The sequence below is a fragment of the Portunus trituberculatus genome, chromosome 33 (genome assembly GCF_017591435.1).
Source record: "Portunus trituberculatus isolate SZX2019 chromosome 33, ASM1759143v1, whole genome shotgun sequence".
Taxonomy (NCBI): domain Eukaryota; kingdom Metazoa; phylum Arthropoda; class Malacostraca; order Decapoda; family Portunidae; genus Portunus; species Portunus trituberculatus.
Window position 1 is genome coordinate 5,016,053 of NC_059287.1, and position 20,457 is coordinate 5,036,509.

Consider the following 20,457-nt stretch of genomic DNA (forward strand, 5'->3'; position numbering starts at 1 on the left):
ATAATAATAATAATAATAATAATAATAATAATAATAATAATAATAATAATAATAATAATAATAATAATAATAATAATAATAATAATAATAATAATAATAATAATAATAATAATAATAATAATAATAATAATAATAATAATAATAATAATAATAATAATAGTAATAATAATAATAATAATGATAATAGTATTAACAAATAGCATGATAATGTTTTGTTCCTCCGAGAGCTTGACGTGGTTTACCCGCTGGTGCGTAGGGTAGGTCAGCGTTCCGTGGTATTGGAATGCAGTTATCGAGGTAATGAACAATTATAGAGGATTATGATGTATGAATGTCTATCTTACTTATGTGTGCTCTTCACAGGGTGACAGGGTGACTGCTGAATGTTAATAGAAAAATAAAAGTATGAGGCGCAGAAGGGAAGTGCTACGTACCTACGCTAGCATGTGTATGAGAAGAGATTCTTTTTTTTTTTTCAATCTTTATCTTTGTCTGATTCACACCCTGAAAAAAAACCTAGGTACATTTATTAAGTATTTCATGAAGAGAAAGAATATGAAGATGAAAAAAACACGTGCATTTATTTCACTCTCCCTTCTATGTGAAAGGAACGTTCCAAAAATACGAAATATCCTTTTAAAATAGAATTATGGAGCCAAACTGAACTATTTGTAAATAAGAAATTTATATTGAATAAACGTTTGCATTATTATCTTATATTTTTGTGCTGTAACAAAAAGAATATGAAGCATAGTATTAGTTTAAAAGACTGTGCGATAGCCTTGGTGAGCATTGTTGCCAGGTTAATGGTCTTCCTCTCCTTAAATCTGGATGTTTCTAATAAAATATATATGGGATGTAAACTTGCCAAGCCCTCACTGAGTATCATAAGTGAATTCAGCAGAACAAAACAACAAAGGCAATGGTTTGGCATTATCTATTTCTCTTCAGATGCGAGCCAAATTATTTATGAAGGACTGTCCTTGTAATATCATTCACACAAGTTGTAATGGTCAGAGTCTTGGAAAAATTCAACTTTCGTGCTTTAAATAGTACTCTTATGTATGGTATATGAAAATATCTCTAGTAAGCATACTAGTTGTAGGGGTAGCAGCAGTAAAGGTAATAAGTGGGTTGGGATAAGCCTTCATAACGGCTCATATTCTGTTCCTTTATTCCATGCACTTAAACCTAGTATCTTATCTCATATGAAACTAGTTTATCTCATCTCATATCACAGTTGCGAACCTAAATTTTCCTCGTATATAATGCATATCAACTCACAAGTCAAGATAAATAAGGGAGATTCTAGAGCAGGAGAGATAAAAGGCTCGTGTGGCAATACTGTCAATGAGCTCAGTCTTGTTTACGTTGCTGGGAAAGACTGACGGAAGGAGGAGCACGGCTTAATAATTCCCACATTTCCCACATTTTCCACCATGCCTGTCAAAACGGAGATGGCTTCCCTGGACCCTCCGCCCCCAGCTAACTCAGGGCAGCCAGGAGTGACACGTAGCCTCTTATATAATGGCTCGAGATTTCAGGGACACCAAAAATCTAAAGGGCAGTCTTATGATGTCGAAGTAGTATTGCAGGTAATGTGTTGCTTGTGTTCCTTCTTGTTTCCCTGCCTTCCTTTTCGCGGTTGGTTATTGTAGAGTAGGTTGTGGGTATGGAAATTCTGGTTTACGTTAAGTTTTGGGTGTTTGGTGAAGTGTCCTTGTGAATGTGAATGGGGCCCCTTTTTTTTGGCGTATGTGTGATGGTTTCTATTCTGCTGACTCGTGGTGGTGTGCGTACGTGTGTGTGTGTGTGTCTGGTTGTTAAGGTGTTTTGTGTGTTGAAGGAGGGAGGGAGGTGTTGTGGTGGTAGTGGCGGTGGTAATGACTGGCTCCTTTGTGTTAAGTGAAAGTTTTGCTGTAAGGGACACACACACACATACGTACATATGTGTTGTCGTTTTCTATCTATTGTTAAGGTAATTTGATAGTTCTAATCAGTCTGCAATGAAAAAATGAACTTATATATTTTGATGTGAAAGTAATGACCACATCAACATCCATCAGAAATGCCTAGTTTGTGTGTGTGTGTGTGTGTGTGTGATGCAGTGTTTGTCTCTGAAATCCTTACCCACAAAAATCATCTCAAATTTAGTTGTCATTTTGTGTGCAATTTGGAGTGACTGACATGATTAATTAATGGCCACATATCAATGGCTGGCACTTCAAAACAATAAGCCTCACCATCATGTTATATATCTTAATGGTAAAAAGAAAGCTCCTTGTTGGTTTTCTGTGAGGTCTTCAGGTTTGTTAAGGAGGAAAAATGATAGGAATAAGAAGATAATGAATATGAAAAAATAATAGAAACACCTTCATTGTTAATGTGTCAAAATACAAGATGTACATTTGGCCATAAACTCTAATACTGGACTCCATTGTATAAACACTCCTATTACGTGTGTGTTCGGAGTTGCTATAAGCTTGTGTGTTGCTTGGTTGTTTGTCATCCATTATGTAAGTGGATGCTCCTTATTTCATACACAAAAGTGGAAGAGGTGGAAGTAGATAGTTAAGTAGATTTAGAGAGGTATGAAAGGGGATCAGAACTTAAAAAAGAAATAAAGACACAAGAATAGCAAAGAGGAACCCTACCCCATCTGCTTCTGTATTTCCATCTATTTATGATCAGAACTCATTTAAGTGGGAGGTTTCAAGACATTTATCCCATTCTTTTAACAAACTCTCAGCATTGTTCAGGGACTGGCATCTCAGTGTCCTTTTTGTTCATTCGTACTTGTTGCTCTTGGCTAAATATTCCTTTTTACATAAGAGAAAAAAGAATCACAACGAATACAATGCCACACAACATTCAGTGCCCTCAAACATGCTTCTCTCGAAACATATGCCTTTGAAGTGAGATCTGAGCACGTCACAGAAGGAATGATTACTGCTAACACATTATCAGGTCTTTATCCCTTCTTAGCCATTGATACAGTGAAGGAGACCAGTGCAGTGTTATCATGCATGGCAGGAGATGAAACCTGGTAGTGATATTAATGGACAGAAGACTTATACCAAACAATAGTGTCAATGATTAGTTATTGAATAGATTAACAGTCGTCGTGAAATGAAAGTTTTAAAGAATTACTGATTGGGAATTTAGGGACAAATTGTAGCTATGAAATTAAAAAGCCAATGATAATCCATGTGTAGGTCAAGAAATTATAGAGACTTAATGGTGGTAATAAAGACAGGTATGTAATACTTGAAGATGTGTCTGCATTACGCTTAGCAAGTATAATGGGGGTTAGTATGTATTTAAAGAGTGCAATGACAGATTCAGAGTTTTAATTAGTAAGATATTCTCTCTCTCTCTCTCTCTCTCTCTCTCTCTCTCTCTCTCTCTCTCTCTCTCTCTCTCTCTCTCTCTCTCTCTCTCTCTCTCTCTCTCTCTCTCTCTCTCTCTCTCTCTCTCTCTCTCTCTCTCTCTCTCTCTCTCTCTCTCTCTCTCTCTCTCTCTCTCTCTCCATAAAAAATAATTACACTGGTGTTGCTTTTATGGAGAGTAAAATATATGAATGATAGAACTGTTGCACTGCAGGTTGTAAGCTACATCTCAATTCCTCATTAAAGATTGTTGACATGAAGATATTGAGTTCTCAGTTCTTATCTGCTGTCTTACCACTCTCTCTCTCTCTCTCTCTCTCTCTCTCTCTCTCTCTCTCTCTCTCTCTCTCTCTCTCTCTCTCTCTCTCTCTCTCTCTCTCTCTCTCACACACACACACACACACACACACACACACACACACACACACACACACACACACACACACACACACACCCGTAGCTCAGTGGTTAGAGCGCTGGCTTCACAAGCCAGAGGACCGGGTTTGATTCCCCGGCCGGGTGGAGATATTTGGGTGTGTCTCCTCACGTGTAGCCCTGCTCACCTAGCAGTGAGTAGGTACGGGATGTAAATCGAGGAGTTGTGACTTTGTTGTCCTGGTGTGTGGTGTGTGCCTGGTCTCAGGCCTATCCGAAGATCGGAAATAATGAGCTCTGAGCTCGTTCCGTAGGGTAACGTCTGGCTGTCTCGTCAGAGACTGCAGCAGATCAAACAGTGAAACACACACACACACACACACACACACACACACACACACACACACACACACACACACACACACACACACACATGCGTTGCTATGAATGACCTCTCAGATGTACTAGATTAACTGATGCAGATATAGAATACAATTTTGAAATATTCACTGACAGTGATTAGATAAATTAAACATTTTATTGGCTAGAGTCAGTGTGGCATTGACTCATGTAATAGCCTCTAGGGTTCAAGTTCCTATGCCTCCATGACATCCCTTACCCCTGCATATGACATGCTCTTTTATCATACAATTTGTTACAATAATATTACAAGTGAAATTATTAATGGAATAACAATGAGAATAGTAATAACATTTACTACACACACAAAAAAGGTTTCATTGTCCCCTGCCTTTGGTGGGTGCTGGGCTTCAGCCTAGTCAATCTTATGGATAATGCAGTGCTGCTTGTAGTTATGACTACTCTGTGCTCTGTCAGGTAAAACCACTGCTTACACCTGGCTCAAAATTATTTCATGTAAACAGCTTAACTTTTTAAAGAAGGGTCAGTGATGTCATGTTTCTAGTGTGAACTGTGACTGGGACACATTGAGGTGGAGCACATCAGTAGTGCTTTGTTAGCACACACCACTCACCACATTATAACTGACCAAAGGAGATGGTGAAATTTTAACAGATCACTAGATTCCAATTCAAATCTGTTTTATTTTTATTTTGACTTTTTTTCTGTCTTTAAGAACAAAATCTAGGCAAATTAACAACCCTTATCATACGAAGTGTCATACTGTTATTAGCTGCCAATGGATTGATCCCCTTACATACAAGTTGCCCCCAGTAACTGTACATTTTAATCTTTCATATATGACATCATCAGTTTAAATGGCACAGGGTCCATGTTAATGCGTGGCAGCCTTTGTTGCCTCATGGCAGGGCGCCAAGGTGCATACTTGCTGCTCCTTGCCGCGCAATTTCTTGGCAGAGTGAGTTTTTGGGGTCTCCTGTCCTCATCACCTATCTTTTTTAAAATTTTTTTATACTATTGAAAATAGCATAAATGAGACGGTAATAGTAGGAGTAGTACTTAGTAGTAGTAGTAGTAGTAGTAGTAGTAGTAGTGAAAACATACAAGATTGTTAGGTACAGCTTATTTCTCTTTCATTCATTTTGTTTGCATGTGTCAGTTTTTCATTTACTATTTCTAATAATGTCATAAGGCAACTTTTTGAAATTTTGTCAAGCAGAATTTTCTGTCTTTATGCACACAAATAATGTTCCTCACGGCATTTTTTCTTGTATAGAAAAATTTTATAATTTAGAATTTCTTGTTTTCATTATTCAACTACTTAGTCTTGTAAATCTATAATTCATCTGAATAAAAATAGGTATTTTAAACTCTCTCTCTCTCTCTCTCTCTCTCTCTCTCTCTCTCTCTCTCTCTCTCTCTCTCTCTCTCTCTCTCTCTCTCTCTCTCTCTCTCTCTCTCTCACACTTGTGTAGAGTCTCCTTGCGTACAGAAAGTCACAGCAGGCAGCACATCACACAGCCTTACAAAACTTGTTATTTGTTCTTACTGTGGTCATTATCTTCCTAATACATATCTCAACATTCTCTGGACATCTTCCTATTACACAAAAAATAAATAAAGTGAAATGACAAAATAGAATGTAGTATAGTATGTAGGTAATTTGTTTCTTCTCCACCTTCCTTTTACACAAGAATTTTAGATGGGCAAGTGGAATGCCGAATTAGAATGCAGTATGTGGCTAATTTGTGTTTTTTCTCCAGCATGTTGATGAGGCAAACTCTTACCTGTGTGGCTACCTCAAGATCAAAGGGCTGACTGAAGAGTACCCGACGCTAACCACTTTCTTCGACGGTGAAATTATTAGCGAAAAGTATCCATTTCTCACCAGGAAATGGGATGCGGATGAAGAAGTAGATAAAAAGCACTGGGTAAGATTTCTGATGATTCATGGTATTGTTCTTATCTACTGTTCATTTATTTTTTTATTTATGAACTTTGTATTAATGACGTTTTATGGAGAAAAGGAATCAATACAGTAGTACCTTGAGTTATGTCCTTGATCTGTTCCCTGAGCATAACCTGATTTGTATGCAAGATAGATCCTTGTTCCCTTTGAAATCAATGGGAAATTAATTAATCCGTTTTAATAACAGAAAAAATAAATTAAATAATAATAACAAATAAATAAATGAATAAAAACCACTTACAATGCAACTAAATGTTTGTAGAATGGTAATACAGTAAGTCCTCGTTATACGGTACATATGTGTTCTCCTGAAAACCTTACCGCAAATCAAAATTACCGTATACCGAGCCCATTATAACATGTAATAATAGGGAATGCGTTCCAGCACGTCAAAAGTCACCCCTACAGAAATGAAAATACAGGCAACCCCCACTTAACGAAGGGGTTATGTTCCTAAAAAACCCTTCGTTAAGCGAAACTTCGTTAAGTGAACCGATTATAACAAGTTTAACCCTGACTTGAACTTCCATTGAGAGTAAACAAAGCAAGAGTACATCATAGTACAGTGAAAGGTTTAACCCTTATGTTCCGGCGATCGTATATGAACGATTGCATCAGTGCGTCTGTAGCAACGGCGATTGTTCCCGTAATCAAGAATTTTCACGCCTCATGTTTGAGCTCCACGCGCGGTTTCTTGAGTCAGATGGCGAGTGGAAGTATCTGGCTTCTTTTTCCACCCGTAGTGTTGCCACTAGCTCTGTATATTTAGGGGTAACTAAGCTATTCTCCCATTCTGAGGGCGACACTTGGCAACCCCAGCGACCCGCCGTGTCGAAAGCACCGTGATAAGAGTGAAGGGACGTCTCGGTTCATAACTCACTATGGAACAAGACAGATAATTTTTATTTAGCAGTGCTTCTGAGCCTGACTACAGTGACAATGATTATGAGGAAGAAACTGAAGAAAGTGAAGACAGTAGTAGTGAAGACTCGGAAAATGATTCAGAGGATCCACCTGTTTTCTCAGAACAGAGAGAAGACAGAGATAGTGGTGATGGAGAACAGACTCCAAACATCGTATTGAGAACCCAGAGTGGCTCACGGAGATGCAGGCGTGCCTCTCGTGTTCTGGGAAGACGATCAAGGGGGCGTGTGAGAGAGAGAGAGAGAGAGAGAGAGAGAGAGAGAGAGAGAGAGAGATATGATACCTACATGTTGTTTGCTTGAAACTTGATATGAAAAGGGGTGAAAGAATACTCTCTCTCTCTCTCTCTCTCTCTCTCTCTCTCTCTCTCTCTCTCTCTCTCTCTCTCTTTGGAAGTGTACAATTTCTCTTCCAAGATGAGAGAGAGAGAGAGTGTGTGTGTTTTTGCGCGGTGTCATCGCTCACCGAGCTGTTTCTGCTTGATGGATCACACAGCGGGCGGAGGAGGAATCCTTGATAAGGCAATAACTAAACTTTCAGAAGTCACATCGAGCTAGAAAGTACATCATTGTATTCAGAATAACAAAGAGAAAATAATTATTAGTATTCAAACAGTCTTCTGACAATTTCTAGGTTTACCATTTTCACCCGTCATGGGATATTGGAAAACAGTTTAATCACCGGAACATAAGGGTTAATAGAGTCTGCTCACTTGAAAATAGTAGAGACAGTAAGTAGATGGAGTCAAGATGTTGGTGAGCAATGCTATTAGTTTTCTCGCCTCTCGTGCCTTTAATGCTATCCAGCTTCACTTCGAGAGTAAGAGATTTCCTGGTCTTCTTAGCAATGCTAGGCGACATTGCAGGGTGTTTTGGTGGTAAGTTAAGCGAGGGAAGACGAGCTGCTGCTGACGCTGTTATTGTTTTGAACAGGGGGAGTGAGTGGTGCGTGTTTTGTCCACAAGAGGTGGTGGTGTATTCAAAAGCCTGTCGGCTTGCGTGATACGGCGGGGCTTTCAAACTTGGAAAAAATTACCTGGATAAAACTTTGTTAAAGCGAGTTTGGTGTTCGTTAAACGAGCAGATGGTAGTAAAATGAAACTTTCGTTGTAGTGAAAGATTGGAATATGCAGGAGTTGTGTGGACCCCCCTTAAAAAGAAACACATAAAGAAATTGGAGAGACTACAAAAAATGGCTACAAGAATGGTTCCAGAATTTTAAGGGATGACATATGAGGAGAGACTAAAAGCTATGGATCTACTAACCCTGGAACAGAGAAGAGAGAGGGGATCTGATACAAGTTTATAAATTGATTAACGGAATGGATCAAGTGGATAATGAGAAACTAATCCTGAGAGAAGAATATGACATTAGAAACACAAGATCGCATAGTAAGAAACTGAGGAAGGGAAGATGTCTGAGAGATGTAAAAAAATATAGTTTCCCGCAAAGATGTGTTGAGACTTGGAACAGTTTGAGTGAAGAAGTGGTGTCAGCAACAAGTGTGCATAGTTTTAAAGAAAAATTGGATAAGTGTAGATATGGAGATGGGGCCAGACGAGCATAAAGCCCAGGCCTTGTAAAACTACAACTAGGTAAATACACACACACACACACACACACACACACACACACACACACACACACACACACACACACACACACACACACACACACACACCTCCAATCATACAATACCTTAGTCCAATGGGGAAAAGTGATCATGTGAAATTAGAGATGCAAATGCAGCAGGAAGATGAGATAAGATACAGAGAGGACTATAAAGGAGAGAGATTATGCAAGAGCAGATTTTGAAAAACTAAGGAGTTATTTTGCTGATATTGAGTGGAGTAATATTATGATCAGGAAGACTGTACACGAGAAATATGACATAGTCTTACAGGAATACAATAAAGGAGTAAAAAAGTTTGTTCCTGTTTACAGAGAACAGAAAAAAATACATACATAGTACAATGCTAGATGCTTACAATAAAAAAAAGACAAAGGACAAAATGTGGAAGAAACTTTTAAAGCAGGGAAATGACTATAATAGTCGGCAGTACAAAGATACTAGAAATGAATATATTAGAGTAAGGAGAGAGAAAGAAAGAAAGAAAGTTTGAGAAAGATGTAGTGGATAAAAGCAAGGATGAACCCAAACTTTTCTACAAGTTTATAAATGGCAAAACAAAGAATAAGGTAACAATTGAAAAAGTAGTTAAAGAAGGAAAGACATATCAAACAGAGAAAGAAATGTGTGAAATAATGAATGAGAGCTTCAAAACGGTTTTCACTGAAGATGACTTCACAGAACCTAACAGGACATTGAATTGCCAAGGATTACAGGAAATTGCAGTGCACAAAGAGGATATTGGAAGATTACTGGACAAGTTGGAAGTCAGGAAAGCAAAAGGGCCAGATGGTGTATCAGGCTGGGTGTTAAAAGAATGTAAAGAGCAATTACTGGAGTCAATTTGGGAAATAATTAAAAGTTCAATAAATGAAGGGAAAGTTCCACTAGAGTGGAAGAGAGCCAACGTAATACCGATATTTAAAGGAGGAAAGGCAACTGAACCACTAAACTACAGACCAGTGTCACTTACAAGTGTTGTAGGGAAGTTATGTGAAATAATTATCAAAGAAAAATGGGTTAAATTTCTAGGAGAGGAGCAAGTCATATCGAACAGACAATTTGGGTTCAGGACAGGGCAGTCATGTGTATCAAACTTATTAAGCTTCTACTCCAGGGTTATTGCAGGACTTGAAAGCAGAGATGGATGGGTAGACACAGTATACCTGGACATTAAAAGGCATTTGATAAAGTCCCTTACGGAAGACTTCTTTGGAAACTAAAGAACATAGGAGGACTGCGTGGAACCTTGCTCGAATGGACAAGAGATTATTTGAAGGATAGAGAAATGAGATCTGTGATCAGAGATACATACTCGTCTAGGAGTAAAGTAACCAGCGGGGTGCCACAAGGGTCAATGTTAGCCCCCATTATGTTTCAAGTTTATGTAAATTACATTCACATAGGAGTAAACAGCTATATGAATTTATTTGCTGATGATGCAAAGTTGCTAAAAGTTATCAAAACCAGAGAGGACTGTATACTGCTATAGGAAGATTTAAATAAAATCTAGGAATGGAGCAAGAAGTGGAAATTGGAATTTAATGCCAAGAAATGTCACATAATGGAACTAGGAAAGAGTAAGGGAAGACCAGTATGGAACTATTTGATGGGAGAGAAGCAAATAATGAAGGCTAAAGAGGAAAAAGATCTTGGAGTGATCATACAAGAAAATCTGAGCCCTGATAAACACAAATAAGATATTTGGACTATCATATAGGATGTTGACTAATAAAAGAGTGGCATTTCATTACATAGATAAAGATATGATGAAAAAAATCATCACTAGCATGATATGCCCAAGGCTGGAATATGCAGCAGTGGTATGGTCTCCGAGTTCTAAAAAAAATATAAGAAAACTGGAAAGGATACAGAAGATTGCTACAAAGATGGTGCCGGAATTAAAGGACTTCACATATGAAGAACGACTGAAGGAAATGGGATTGCCAACCTTACAGGATAGAAGAGAACAAGGGGACCTAATAACTGTATAAAATAGTAAATGATATTGAAAAGATAGACAAATAAGACTTGGTGCTATTGGTGGAAGAGGATGGAAGGACAAGAGGACATGAAAAGAAGATCAGGATGAGGCAGTGTGTGAAGGATGTTGGAAAATACAGTTTTCCACACAGAACGGTGGAAAAATGGAATGCATTGGATAATGGAATTGTTGCAGCACAGTGTGCATAACTTTAAAGAAAAATGAAATAAATGGAGATATGGAGACAAGACACTATGAGCCCCGCTCAAACCCTGTACAATACAACACACACACACACCCGGTAGCACAGTGGTTAGAGCGCTGGCTTCACAAGCCAGAGGACCGAGATTCAATTCCCCGGCCAGGTGGAGATATTTGGGTGTGTCTCCTTTCATGTGTAGCCCCTGTTCACCTAGCAGTGAGTAGTTACGGGATGTAAATCGAGGAGTTGTGACCTTGTTGTCCCGGTGTGTGGTGTGTACCTGGTCTCAGGCCTATCTGAAGATCAGAAAAAATTAGCTCTGACCTCGTTCCATGGGGTAACGTCTGGCTGTCTCGTCAGAGACTGCAGCAGATCAAACAATGAAACACACACACACGCCCGGTAGCTCAGTGGTTAGAGCGCTGGCTTCGCAAGCCAGAGGACCGGGGTTCGATTCCCCGGCCAGGTGGAGATATTTGGGTGTGTCTCCTTTCACGTGTAGCCCCTGTTCACCTAGCAGTGAGTAGGTACGTTATGTAAATCGAGGAGTTCTGACCTTGTTGTCCTGGTGTGTGGTGTGTGCTTGGTCTCAGGCCTATCCGAAGATTGGAAATAATGAGCTCTGAGCTCGTTCCGTAGGGTAACGTCTGGCTGTCTCATCAGAGACTGCAGCAGATCAAACAGTGTAACACACACACACACACACACACACACACACACACACACACACACACACACACACACACACACACACACACACACACACACACACACACACACACATTTCTCGCTGCCTTGAAGTTTTCCTTATTTACTGGATTTCTATTTCTCTTATTTTTTCCATGATTTCTTTCTCCTTTGCCCTAGCACATCTTGGTTTAATGCAAGATGTGCTAGGGCAAAGGAGAAAAGAGATGGAGCATGGAAAAGGTAGAGGAGAAATAGAAATCCAGTTAATAAGGAAAACTTCAAGGCAGCGAGAAATGAATATGTTAAGGTGAGGAAGGAAGAGGAAAAGAACTTTGAAAAGGACATTGTTGAAAAATGTAAGGAGCAACCAAAATTGTTCTATAGATTCATAAATGGAAAAATTAGGCAAAAAGAAACAATAGAAAGGTTAAAAGGAGAGAACGGGATGGTGGAAGACCCAAAAAGTATGGCAGAACTATTAAATAATAAATTCCAGGAGGTCTTTACTAAGGAATCCAAATTTGAAAAGCCACAGGGTAATAGAGAGACCGTCTCTATGAAAGAGATTAAAGTAACCAAGCTTGAAATAAAAGAGTTAATGAAGGAACTGGATGAAGAGAAGGCAATGGGACTGGATGAAGTCTCAGGCAGAATACTGAAAGAATGTAGGGAAGAACTAGCAAGTCCTATATACAACATCATAAAATGCTCAATAGAAAATGGAACAGTACCAGTAGAATGGAAAAGAGCTGAGGTGGTTCCCATATATAAGAGCGGAAGGAAGGAAGAACCTTTAAATTACAGACCGGTATCACTAACTAGTGTAATATGCAAGATGTGTGAAAGAATAATAAAGAAACAATGGATCGAGTTCCTTGAAGACAACAAATTAATATCAAATAGCCAATTTGGTTTTAGAAAAGACGGTCGTGTGTAACTAATTTATTGAGTTTCTATTCTAGAATAGTTGATAGAGTACAAGAGAGAGAGGATGGGTTGACTGTATTTATTTGGATTTAAAAAGGCGTTTGACAAAGTGCCACATGCAAGATTACTGTGGAAGTTAGAGGAGAAGGGTGGCTTAAAAGGAAGCACATTGAGATGGATAGAAAATTATTTGAGGGGGAGAGAAATAAGGACGGTAGTTAAAGATATGAAGTCAAGTGGAGAGCAGTAGAAAGCGGAGTGCCACAGGGGTCAGTATTGGCACCAATACTTTTCCTCATTTATATTAACGACATGCCAGAAGGAGTGAACAGCTACATAAATCTGTTTGCAGATGATACGAAACTGTGCAGAGTTATAAAGCAAAAGGAGGATTGTGAAATACTGCAAGAAGACCTAAATAAGATCTGGGAATGGAGTAAAAGTGGGAAATGGAATTCAATGTGAACAAAAGCCATGTCATGGAAATGGGAAAGAGTGAAAGATGACCTGTGGGAATCTATAAGATGGGAGATGGAGTAGAACTGGAGAAAGTTAAAAAGGAAAAGGACTTAGGAGTGACGATGGAAGAAAACAATCAACCAGTAAGCCATATTGATAGAATTTTTAGAGAAACATATAATTTGCTAAGGAATATTGGAGTAGCATTTCACTACATGGACAAAGAAATGATGAAGAAATTGATAAGTACTATAATAAGACCCAGATTGGAATATGCAGGAGTAGTGTGGACCCCTCATAAAAGAAACACATAAGGAAGTTGGAGAGACTACAAAAAATGGCTATAAGAATGGTTCCAGAATTTGAAGGGATGACATATGAGGAGAGACTAAAGGCTATGGATCTGCCAACCCTGGAACAAAGAAGAGAGAGAAGAGATCTGATACAAGTTTATAAATTGATCAATGGAATGGACCAAGTGGATAATGAGAAACTGATCCTGAGAGAAGAATATGACATTCGAAGCACAAGATCGCATAGTAATAAGCTGAGAAAAGGAAGATGTCTGAGAGATGTTAAAATTTATATAGTTTCCCACAAAGATGTATTGAGACGTGGAACAGTTTAAATGAATAAGTAGTGTCTGCAACGAGTGTGCATACTTTTAAAGTAAGATTGGATAAGTGTAGATACGGAGATGGGGCCATACGAGCATAAAGCCCGGGCCCTGTAAAACTACAACTAGGTAAATACAACTAGGTAAATACACACACACACACACATTCTGTCTCTATGGTAGCACTGAGAGACCAAACTGCTTTACCTCCTTAAAATCCCTTATCCCTGAGGCATAGCAGTGGCTGTGAACAGTGATCCAGATTTTCTTTCTCACTTTCATCTAACCCCTCTCTGAGCCAGCCGAAGCTCACAAGTCTTTTGCCACTGCTCATCCAGCTGACTGAAAGGTGGACCATGGAAGGCATGGCATGACACACACAGGTCAATTGCATTGTCTTCTCTCACCTTCCTACTGTGGTGGGAAGCAAAATAGAAGTCAGAATGGACACTGCAATAGGGTTAAAAATTCACCCAAATGCAGTTATCTATAGATCTTTTGTGTCACTCGAATCAAGGCGATGAGTGGCTGGTGCCAGAATGAAGTAACTCCCGCTTAGCAGCCAGCGAGCCAATGACGGCATGCACTTCGTGTTACGTGACATGACTAACAGCAGCTTGTCTCTCCCACACCTCACACCCACAGACACTCATGCACCCTATGCCAGCTCACCAACACTGAATGACACTCTGCCTTTCTTTTACTCTAATACGCAAGATTTCATCATTATGGCGGACAACAACATGCCCTCTGAGGAGCCAGAATCCTCTGGGGGAGGGAAAAATGTGCATTATCCTGCAGAGTTGAAGAAAAACTTAGCTGAAAAACGAAGGACTATGGGAGAAGCATACGTGAGCAGGTCTACAGGCCGCCACGTACAGGCACGATAATTTTCTTTCTTTCCTATTCAGTTATCCTTTATAATGGATTATTTTCTGAGTTTGTTAGTTGTTTGTTTTATTTTCTGGCATTGGAAGGACAGCCATTTTCTACCATTTATCATTCCTGCACGAGTGTCGCTTACATTTTTGCTTAATGAAATTAGTACATCAGTCAAGAATGGTTTCAGTGGTGGTGAATCTCAACAAACTACATGCTGTTGAAGCAACTTGACACAGGAAGAGGAATAAAGAATGCATGCTTGTATTAGATAAACAAAATATTGCAAGTGTTGTTTTTTCCACAAATAAACAGGATAAAAAAAGCAGTTATCCATTAGCCTTTCAGAATGTTTTAATTTGACTAAATGCCCAGGTATAGACTGTAAACCACATGCAATAACAAACATTTTGAAGCCAAGCCCTACTTCATATCTCAATTAATTGAGGAGATATTGCATTCTGAATGTTGCAGAACTTTCATCGCTTTTTTCTCCGTTTTCTATTTGTTTACGTTACATTCTGGGCACCTCAATTGATCATCCCAAGGGATGTTAGGGTGTGACTTTAGTGTACAAGGGATCCTTGTGATTTGACCGTTTGCAGTTCAAATTATCGCCAATTCAAACTCAGTTTTTAATACCCAATCCTCAAGGTTCAACTGACTGACTCGCCAATTTGACATTCATATCTCGTGCACCACCCACCCGGTCAAATCCACTGTCACCCCATATTCGCCACCAGCCCACCAGGCTGAAGTGTAAGCTGATGCTACCCTGTGCCGTCGTCCAGGCAGGCCACGCTCCGTCGTTCCACCTCCTGCCTCCCTGCCGCTTCGACCATGCTGCACAAAGCCACCTCCAGCCCCAGCCCTAAGAAGCACAATTTCCTGCCTTTCAAAGATAAGCTTGAGCTTATAAGAAAGTGTGAGGCAGGTATAGCTCACAGTGTTGTTGCAGCGGAAATGGGTGTCCCTAGATCAACAGGGAAGAACAGGGACAAGTACTGCGAGACTGCTGCATCATGCAAGTGATTTTATTTCTAAAAATGTACTGTACAGCACCCTAATGTGTTTAATAAAAAAAAATTAGATATAAATGAAGCCTTTAATAGTACTGATTTAGTTTAAGCTAGTGTTTTTTAGAGGTTATAGTGATGTTTTGAGGGGGTCTAGGCTGGAGGTTGGTCCCTATCCCCCATAATTCTTAAGTATCTTATGGGGAAAATTGCTTCACGATTTGAATAAACGCTGATTCGACCGATGAAAAACCGCCCTAACCCCGTTGAATTGCGATGATCTCCTGTATTAGACAGAGGTCCTATTGTGATATTCCTTGAATATTATCATGCCCCAGTGCTACTTTACTTAGAGTCTTAGAAAATGGAAACTAATCACCCTTACATGCCATGACTTTGTATGCAAAACACAGCTCAAAAACTGCCAATCCACAACTATAATTTTTTCCCCATCAACTCTGACAAGAAACAGCCCAATTGGACAGTTGAACTGCAGACTGTCTACCTTTTCTTCAACTTCAAGTTTCACAGTAACAGTTGAAGTGGAAGTTTATTGTTTGTATGTATTTGTGCATACTAGTTGTTTATTTGTAATATATACATCCAGGGTGAGTGTGAGGCTTGGGCAGGATCACAATGATGTGGCTCCACTGTTAGTGCAGGCACAAGCTTTGGGTGTGCACTGGGGTGGGTGTAACCAAAAGCACCATTGTTTATTATTTCCGCTTTTCTTATATTTAGAAGTTTTGGGAAACTGACAAATGTAATATTGAAATAGTTTACTTGCTTTCTTTGTATCGCTGTATTTCTTTACATTTATTGGTTTAGGAAAAATAAGAAAGCTGTACCAGTAAAGTTCCCTATGTCTTAACAAGTCAGAGGCACATTGAGTGAGTGTGGCGACTGGTGAGGATGTCTGGATGTGCCGTGCTGTCTTCTGTGGACTACTCATGCATCTGGCAGTGCTGCTTGACTCCCACTGTTAATCATGATCATTGAGAACATATACAGGTCTTTCCTACTACATAGCTCTCCATTATACAGTATTCAATTTTTTACAATTCTTTTCCTTTGTTAGTCCTTTCCTGCTGTATGATTGGTTGTACTTCCATTTCACAATCACCAGTGTTCAGTCCACACACAAGAGTGGTGGCATTTGTTGAGGTGTTCTAATATGCATCCATGTATGGAGTTCTTTTCTTTTGTTGTTATTATTATTATTATTATTATTATTATTATTGTTATTGTTATTATTATTATTATTATTATTATTATTATTATTATTATTGTTTTTATTATTATTATTATTATTATTATTATTATTATTATTATTATTATTATAATTATTATTATTATTTTTATTATTGTCATCATTGTTATTATTATTATTATTGTTATTATTATTATTATTATTATTATTATTATTATTATTATTATTATTATAGTTATTGTTATTATTACTTCTATTATTACTATTATCATTTATTATTTATGTGTCACTTATTCAATTTCTCTTCATTATTTTATATGCAGGATGATTTCTGGCATTATAGTCAGTCACTAGACAGCGTGTGTGGTGACAAGGTCATGTTGAAGCTGTTTTACAGTGTTTGTTGTTATTCCATCCCCCTGAACTGTCCTGTGGAACAATATCTGCCACCATTAGTAGTGAGTGAATGATCACAGCGCCATGACGCTACAATGGTCAGTGTTTCCTGCCCACACTGACCACTGAGAGGGTGATTTTGGATACAAAGACATGAGGTGTCATGTGTAAACAGTAAATAATAATAGTAATAATAATATGTGTAAATGGTAAGTGATGATAGTTATAATGAACAAAAATGATGATAATAAAAGAAAAGTGAAATTATGCACAGTCCCAATGTCCCTTAACCTCAATAGAGATGTGATGACAAGAGGTATCGGTTGAAAATGAAGCAGGCTGTTTGATAATCTTCCAAACTGTGATGGCTGGCTGTGTGTGTTACTTGTAGAGACAGACATGCTGGCAGTAAGACACTGAGCCTCCAACCATAGTGTCTGTAGGGGCCTTTCATTCCTTCCTCCCTAGTGCTATTTCCTTTCTCTTTATGCTCTCCTCCCAACTCTTACTGCTGGAGTTGAGTATCCATGCATCTTAAAAATGTAGCACTAATGTAATTTTCTTGTTTCCAGGGTAAATTTCCCCCCTTCTACCAATATACCAAAACCTTCAACTCCGACACATTTGACTACTCAGTCTTGAAGGACTCGGAACACGTGTTTATGAGGTGGAAGGAGCACTTCCTTGTGCCAGATCACACTGTCAAGGACATCAATGGGGCATCCTTTGCTGGATTTTATTACATATGCTTTCAGAAGAGTGCGGCAACTATCGACGGTTACTATTACCACCGTACCTCAGAATGGTGAGCCTCGGAATTATTCTTTTTCTTAATAATCTATGTAATTACTTTTGCCTTATGCATTTATCTTTCATCACATGAAGGCCACCCATCACAACTGTTGTTACAGTAACTACAACATTAAGGTAAACAAATGTTACAGGTATTTTTTATATCCTTGTGTATGTAATCCATTCAGCTTTGTGTATGACACTCTTAAGTCTTCTCCCAATGGTACAGCTGCAGCACAAACATCTCTGTGTATTGCTGTCCCTGTATTCCCATCTTGCATCCTCTAATTGCTGCATTCTCCTCTTACTCTTTCTCTTATATACTCAGCACTTGCTTGTCTCACCATCTCTGTTCTATCTGACAAAAGGCCTCAAGCAAGTCTACTGTAAATCTTTGCTATAATTTTATTCCTACAAGGACTACTTACATCTGTCCTTCTTTGACCAGGGTATTATGCAGTATACAATACAGGTAAATAGAGCATATTGCTTATGCAGTATATTATTACCTTTACAAACACAATGTGAATTGATGTCACACTGCCAATTTTTATCCTGGATTGACATTTGTCATTTGCTGTTCCTTTATTTTCGTTGATTTATGACTATCTCAATTACTTTTTCCCACACCACTGCTGAAATATCAAACTGAAAGACAACACTAATAAATGTTTGAATGTAGTTTAAAAACAATATAATTAATGAATGAAGACTAGTTATTATTCATAGATTACTTACTTTATTTGTCTTGAGTAAGAAATAATCTTGGCTAAGATTCTCAGTGATGTGTGTGTGTGTGTGTGTGTGTGTGTGTGTGTGTGTGTGTGTGTGTGTGTATGGCTTAGTAGACAAAAGTGATCTATTTATAATAGGGTACTGTCTCTTCATAATATTAATGTTTGGATGAAGTTAATTGTTCTTTGTTGTGTTTATTGTCTTCAAAGAAATAGGTATAGCGCTACATCAACACTAGCTTACTCTCTACTAACACAGTTACAATTTCTTGAGATGAAATCAGTGGAAGGGAGACAAAAGTCATAGAGTGCACACCCTGACTTCTCCCCTCTCCACAGGTACCAGTCCCTCAACCTGACCCACGTCCCAGAGCACAGCGTTCAGATCTACGAGTTCAGATAAGTGGCTACAAGTGACAGTCGGACCGACGTGCGTGTGTGTGTGTGTATGTATGTGTGCGTGCAGCGACTCACTTCATGTATAAGTCAAGTTTTATTTGTTCCTCTATAAGAAAAAGTGTCATTGGTGTCTTAACTGGTTGGACTTTCTCTTAGCAGCAAGGCTTCTGTGATGTGAGTGTGTGGGGCTGCTGCCTGGACTGCTTGGGAAGGGAAGGGATGGGAGGGAGTGCCAAGGAGTGCCAAGTGGATCTGTGTTTAATGGAGGCATCCCTTTTTTAGCTTTTTATGACCTTACATAAATTGTTTTTTGAATTTTTTTGTGGAATTAGTACACTTTGCATTTATTATCTATCAAATTGGCTCTGTTCTCTGATAGGTTGGTAAATTGAAACTGGTTTTGACATTCATGAGTATTTTTTTTTTGTGTTATTATGGAATTATACATTGTTGGTGGACATGACTTGCTTTTAAAATGAAGGATATTTGTTCATTGTTAATCGGTGAATAACACTTATTGGTTACTTTAAGTAGTCTCTGAAACATGTGGTATTAGAAGATTAAACAATAGAAAATTTGAAAATGTCATACAAAATAGGACTGATTGTATGCTGTACTTCATATTATTTCTCTATATTTCCTATTTTTAATTCATTTATATAATGATTCAAACAACTAATTATATTTAAGGTTGGTCGTATATATATATACACACACACATACACACATACATACATATATACATACATACACACATACATACATACTCATACGTATACATATATCTGTGTGACAGACTCAGTAATAAGCAGTCATAAGATAAGTGTGAACCTCAGCATTTTGTTGTGTGTTGCCCGGTAAGAGACAGTGTTACCAGACCTGGGCAGTGTGGGGAGGGTGAAGGGACAGTGCCACCTTGGAGAGGCACATGGATAGATAGTGTCACTAAGCAGGTGAGATGAGTGCTAACTCTGAAGAACTGGTAAATCAGTAGTGCCTCATACAGAGGACAGTGCCACATATGTGAGTAGTGCCACTGTGAGCAGGTGGGAAGAGTATCACCTGTGAAGGGCAGATAAAGAAGTAGTGCCTCCCACAGGGCTAAGACAGTGCCACCTAGTATGATGAGTATAAGGAGTGGTGAGTGCCTCCTGTGAGGATGAGACAGTGCCACCACCTGTGCAGAATAGGATGTGTGATTGGTGATGCTGTTACAGGTGTGTTCTATCCAGTGTTTGCCTCAGTGCTGACTATAGATCTATTTATAATATATTTTATAGAAATGAAGCTGTATTGTTGTACTTTGTAGAAGACCTTCTGTGCTACTTGTATGTTGTTTGAAGGATGTGAGTTTGAATCCTACTTGCAATCTTTATATTAATATACACATGCTTGTAGAGGAGATGGAGTGGCCTTTGAATCAGTCTGAAAACAAAAACACTACCTTAAATTTTTCAGAAGTGGTAGGCTCTTTGTGATGGTTGA

The 20,457-nt window shown here is 38.6% G+C and overlaps 1 protein-coding gene and 1 non-coding gene across 2 annotated transcripts; both read left to right on the plus strand.

Moving 5' to 3' along the window:
• Positions 1-1,346: 1,346 nt before the first annotated feature.
• On the plus strand, positions 1,347-20,374 carry LOC123512333 (glucose-induced degradation protein 4 homolog). Its single transcript, XM_045268671.1, has 4 exons — positions 1,347-1,595; positions 5,909-6,076; positions 17,620-17,852; positions 18,913-20,374. The coding sequence occupies exons 1-4, from the start codon at positions 1,440-1,442 to the stop codon at positions 18,974-18,976; spliced, it is 621 nt and encodes a 206-aa protein (XP_045124606.1). The 5' UTR covers positions 1,347-1,439; the 3' UTR covers positions 18,977-20,374.
• Positions 11,251-11,324, plus strand: Trnaa-cgc. The gene has a single exon. It is a non-coding gene; the product is annotated as a tRNA-Ala (tRNA).
• Positions 20,375-20,457: the final 83 nt, after the last annotated feature.